Raw genomic sequence first — 5777 nt, 5'->3', positions numbered from 1 at the left:
GTGCAGCCCTTCGTCTCAAGGTATGTCACTATGCCGAAGCTCCTTGGATGGTAGCTTCGGCGTGTCCCTTCACGCTGTATTTGCTTATGTGCTGATCTTTCGAAGGTGTTTTTTCTTAAAGGACCTTCGGCGACGAAGCAGACCCCAACAGGTGACAAAGGGGTTATTGTCCATGTTATCTAGTTATCCTTATACTCCCCTCTCAATATCTATAATGCAACATTGCTGATTTTAGAGGGTTACTATGTGTGCTTTCAACTTCAAACTTTTCTAATATGGCCATTTGCAATGCGTCCGCTATGACTAGAGTGGAAGAGGACGGTAGAGCCAGCAGACTGGATGACAAAGTTTGGTTAATTAAAATGAAGAAAAAATAAAAAGTTTTGGAGAGATTGAAATGAAGAAATTTTAGTTAATGGAGAAAAAAAGGGATTTTGGAGGATCGAATTTCTACATAGAGCGCTTTTTATAAGAGTCTTTAGAACAAAAGAGTGAATCCTACGTATTCTTTTGAAATTCCTACAAATTAACCTTTTTAGGTCACTATAAAACGAGCTGTCCTATGGGACCTTTTTTTTACGGAATCCTATGGAACTTTAAAACTCATGTTTCTCTCCGGCCCAAATTCCTATACGGCCCAGGTGGACTTGGGCGATGCAGCCATGCAGGGACCACCGGACCAGGACCATCCCCTTACGGCCTTACCCGCCGGACACGTCACATACCGAACCCGGACGCGCCTCGTCGTAGCGAGGCGATGACCAGCGCAGCTGCAGCATCCTTTCTTGCCATAAAAAACCCCGCGACTCTGGTCAGAGAGGGAGAGCGAGCTAGAAGCCTAGAACCGGCAGGAAGCCAGACGAGCGGAGCCACCACGCGTGAGCTGCAACGTAGGCGGCGGGGGCATGGCGGGCCGGCTGGCGGGGCGAGGCGGGAGGCCGCTGCTAGGCGGAAGTGGCGGGGGCGGGAAGCGGGGCGGGAGGCCGTCGATGGCGGTCGTGGCGGCGCTGCTGCTGGCGTGCGCGGCGCTGCTCCTGCTCCTGGCCCTCGGCGCGCTATCGCTGCCCGGGGCCTCCGACGGCTCCGGGGGACGCGGTGCGGGGCTCTCGCTCTCGCGCCCCCGCTCGCGCTTCCGCAGATCCGCCTTCGACTCGTGCGTTCCCCCCCTCTCCACGATCTCTCTTCCGCGTCCTTGCTCGTTCGGTTTCCTCTGAGATGATTACTCCTCTGATATGCTTACGCGTAGTTGTTCGTGCTTGCGTGCTGCAGGGGGCTAGAGACGCGTGGGGAGAAGGGGGAGCCGTGGACGGAGGTGCTGTCGTGGGAGCCCCGCGCGTTCGTGTACCACAACTTCCTCGTGAGTCCCTTCACCCTTGCTTCATTCGTTTCTGTTTGGTGGGAAGGACAAGGACCGCATGTTCTAGATGCGATTTGCTTCATGCTTTTTTTGGTCAGGAGATCTCGAGTTTTCTGTCGTTTCAGTTCGGTTGAAATCTTGGATGAACATGGCGCAGCACCAGACCTGTTGATACCCTGATTATGCGATCAAAGTTGCTTAGACCTTTGCGAGATTCCTTGCTCCATTTTCAGTAACATTTACCACGCTTTGAGCAACCCTTTGCCCGAAATGGTTGTACAAAAATAGTGACAATGGGTTATGCTGCGAACGAGATGCTGAATTGTGGCTTTGTTACCGCTTCCAGATCTGGGCGGCAGCACTACTGTCAGTGTACTTGAATTGGCTAGTGTACATATGGGATATGGCTGTCAATTGTCATTGAGCTTCGCAGAGAGCCCATGAGTTGAAACTGAGCCAGGGCACTAATCCCCATCTATTGTCACTGTCATGCATGCATATTATGAATTGCCGAAATGGTGGACCTGGGGTTCAAACTCAGGTTTTCAACCATATGGGTGGATATTTGCTTCGTGTTACAGTTATCATTTATCAATTCACCTGAAACAGTGTAGCTATTCCCACTTGCCAAAGGCCCAAATCATTTGAATGATTGTTAAGTCATGTTTGATGCTGTAGAAATTGCATAATAGAAAATGAAGTAATATCAGTATTAGTGTCATGATCAAAATTTCATAATCAACTGTGTTATTATTGCCAGCTATTTTCAATTCATTTCAGTTTGCTTCAACAAACAATCAGGTTATGACTGAACTTTATGTTATTCTCAGTCCAAGGAAGAATGTGACCATTTGATTTCACTGGCAAAGCCTCATATGAAGAAGTCAACAGTAGTTGATTCAGCAACTGGAGGCAGCAAGGACAGCAGGTTTAAACATTTTCCGAAATTCCAAATTCAGGCTTACATCATCTGTGATGCTCATTTTGCTCCATGGACATATATGCAGGGTGCGGACAAGTTCAGGAATGTTTCTTAGAAGAGGGCAGGACAAAATTATTCGGACAATTGAGAAAAGGATAGCAGATTACACCTTCATACCTGTAGGTACGTATTAACCTCGATGGGTTTAATGTCGAAGTGTTTGCCTACTATATTGTGAAGGGAAAGAATCAATATGCTTAACAGGCATTTAGACTAAGTTTAATGTTTGGATGGGGCTGTTTGACACAGGCACACAACTAGCTTGTACACTTATTTATCTGCTTCATGTAATGACTTGAAGTCCTTACTCCTGCTCTTTTTCAAATGATGCCTAACTTGAAACCGCACTTTATGTCCTGCATTCATCATACAGATAGAATAGCCTGCATTGTGGGATTTGGAAGTTCTGACTTTTGCTTTAATTGTCTCACTGAATCACCAAACTGTACTGTACTAACGATGTTAACACAATCTCTGGAAATGCACTAAACTATGTGCTTCAGTAGATTCAATAGGTCCTTGATTTTGTGACAGTTTGTAGGATATCATGCCAATGTACTTCAGTATGACCTTGGAGGTTTCAATGCTGTACATGTCGCTATGTCAGGTCTCACTAAAAACTGCATGATGTGAGAAAAAAGAATGCATGTACTGATCGTTGCACTAACAAGTACTTCCCCAAATTTAGATTTTTAGAACAGTACAGCATGTGCATTTTCGCTGACATGGATGGTTTGACATCTAAGTGTTCATTTTAAAGAAAAAGTATGTAGAGGTACATACCCAACAATGTGACAAGGTACAAAAGGGGCCTCAAACAGTAAGGGTCAAGTCTATTTCAGCAAATAGAAAAATATGACCATTACAGCATAAGTTAATGGGCAGCCCTAAATGTGAATAACAGTCAAACCTTTGAACATTGATGCCTCCGTGCCTGATTATTTTGTAATGCAGTTTTACTTCGAATGGCATCAGCAACTCTCTTTATTGTTTCCATGTACTATCACAGAGCAGGGTGAGGGTCTTCAAGTTCTCCACTATGAAGTTGGGCAGAAGTATGAACCTCACTTTGATTACTTCCATGATGATTACAACACCAAGAATGGAGGCCAGCGTATAGCAACTCTTCTTATGTATCTGTATGTGTTACACTGTTGGTATTGTATGATAAGTGCCATTGGTGACCCAATTGCCCAGTTGACGTTTTCTATGGCAATTGTTATTTACTAGTTCGGATGTTGAAGATGGTGGCGAGACTGTGTTCCCTTCGTCGACAACAAACAGCAGCTCGTCACCATTTTATAATGAGCTGTCTGAATGTGCAAAGGGTGGTCTATCTGTTAAACCAAAGATGGGAGATGCGCTTCTGTTCTGGAGCATGAAGCCTGATGGGTCCCTAGATCCCACAAGCCTGCATGGTGACATTACTTGATCTTTGATGCCATGCCATTTTTTTTGAACAGGCAGGTGTTATACCACAGTACACTGATACTTCTATTAAACTGCAAATTTTCTTTAGGTGGATGCCCAGTTATAAAAGGCAACAAATGGTCATCGACGAAGTGGATGCGTGTTCATGAGTACAAAGTTTAGATACAAAAAGACACAGACCTGAGGTACGACATTTTGCTTAGAAACCAAAATACTCCTTTTTTAGTTTGCCTACTGCAAAAGTAATGCTGGGCCTCTACCTTGCACCAACAATATCCCCGGCATACATTGATATGCTCGCCGTCAGCTTTGAAGATACATTTCAAATTCATTGGAATTTTATCGACTCTTTGCAGGTCATGCACCGGTTCAAATGCGTGGACATTTTGGCACATGTCGAGAGTTTCGATTTTCCATAGAGGATTAATTTACAGTTCATCTTTTCTAGCTGTTACTCTGAGGCAATGTCTTAGGCTCCGTGTTGTACATTAACATGTTAGGCTGATGAACATAAACGATAAACCTGATGATTCAGAGATGGATGTGTTGGGTGTATGCCATTGCCCTTGTTCGAATCAAGATAGTGTTGGACACCAAATGTGTCTCGCGGACGGTCCGGCCCTGGGGCCGGACGGTCCGCGGTCCGGACTGTCCGCGGTGGTGGCGCGGACGGTCCGCGCGTGCGCAGAATCAGTTAGGGTTCCTAGTTTCTCGCGGGATTGGTTACCTAAAACCACGGGATTAACTCGGAAATCAGTTGGAAGCGGATCCAGACCTCCCCCTTTATATAGATGAAGGGCTACGGCCGATTGAACCCCCATCAATCGAACAAATCAAGTCTATTTCTCGTTTTTACCTTACGCATTAGGAATAGTTCTAGTCTAGTCCTAGTTTAGCCTCTCAATCTCCAAATTCTCCGCCTCTCTTCGACTCTACGTCGATTAGAGGAGTCTAGGTCGGCCTGCCGAGCCTAGACAACACCTAGGATCTCTCCTCCCCGACGGGGTCCCTCTCGGGAGCGAGATCCAGGCGCCGCCGGCGACCTTCGCCACCCCCTGCGCACGCGCGGACCGTCCGGCCTGTAGGCAGGGAACCTTTGCCCCTGCTCCAGGTCGCGGACCGTCCGGTCCCTGGTCGCGGACCGTCCGCGCCTGTGCAGAGAGCACCGCCGCCGGTTCTTGTTGAGTGTTTGGCACCCGAAAAAGGTGTCAACATACTTTTGGCGACTCCGCTGGGGAAGGTGTTTAGATCTACTAAAAATCAGGCCCTCAAATGGCCGGTTCTAAAGATCACACCGATATCTCCCCGGACAATATCCTGAAGCCGGCTGTTGAAAGTCTGACGGCCGATGAGCAACAGCAATACGAGGACTACATGCGTCAAGCGAGGGAGAAATTCTTATCACAATACACGGTGGATCGCCACCAAAAAGTTGTCAAACATGGAGAGACCGACGTCGCATCTCTTCTATCTTCGCTTCAAATCTCCAACGTAAGTAAACCCGACGACATCCAATTTATTAAACAGTATGTAGATCAGCAGCAGGATCAAATGAAACAACAGATTGTAGGGTTAGAAGAGTCAATTAGAAAATTAACGCGTACGTTGGAGAAGTCTGTTGCTCCTAGTTTTCCATCATATGAGACTAGTAACAGGATATCTATGTCTAATACATCGGCAACAAATGGGGATTTGCAGCCCCAGCCATTATATGGTATGCCGATGAACTCATATACAGGACAAGTACCACCACCGCCATCCATGCTTGGTAGATCGGCACCCATGAACACGGTCGGACCGTCCGAGCTTCTGCCCGGACCGTCCGGCCCATATGCAGACCGTCCGGCTTGCTCTGCCGGACAGTCTGGGGCCGCCCTAGGACCACCGCCGTCCCTGCTTGGCAGACCGGTGACCCTGGACGCGGTCGGACCGTCCGAGCTTCTGCCCGGACCGTCCAGCCCTTACGCGGACCGTCCGGCTTTCCCTGCCGGACAATCCGGGCCCGCA

At 47.5% G+C, this 5777-nt stretch overlaps 1 protein-coding gene across 1 annotated transcript; it reads left to right on the top strand.

Annotated features, from left to right (window-relative positions):
• The first annotated feature begins 795 nt into the window (after nt 1-795).
• LOC100193348 (prolyl 4-hydroxylase 1) lies at nt 796-4347 on the top strand. The gene is made up of 8 exons (NM_001138481.1): nt 796-1153; nt 1270-1357; nt 2188-2285; nt 2365-2462; nt 3349-3478; nt 3570-3757; nt 3859-3955; nt 4127-4347. The coding sequence occupies exons 1-7, from the start codon at nt 906-908 to the stop codon at nt 3930-3932; spliced, it is 924 nt and encodes a 307-aa protein (NP_001131953.1). The 5' UTR covers nt 796-905; the 3' UTR covers nt 3933-3955; nt 4127-4347.
• The last annotated feature ends 1430 nt before the right edge of the window (nt 4348-5777 follow it).

This window comes from Zea mays, chromosome 1, assembly GCF_902167145.1.
Source record: "Zea mays cultivar B73 chromosome 1, Zm-B73-REFERENCE-NAM-5.0, whole genome shotgun sequence".
NCBI classification, from domain to species: domain Eukaryota; kingdom Viridiplantae; phylum Streptophyta; class Magnoliopsida; order Poales; family Poaceae; genus Zea; species Zea mays.
The sequence above is the reverse complement of the archived record's forward strand: the minus strand, read 5'-3'. Positions and strand labels throughout refer to the sequence as shown.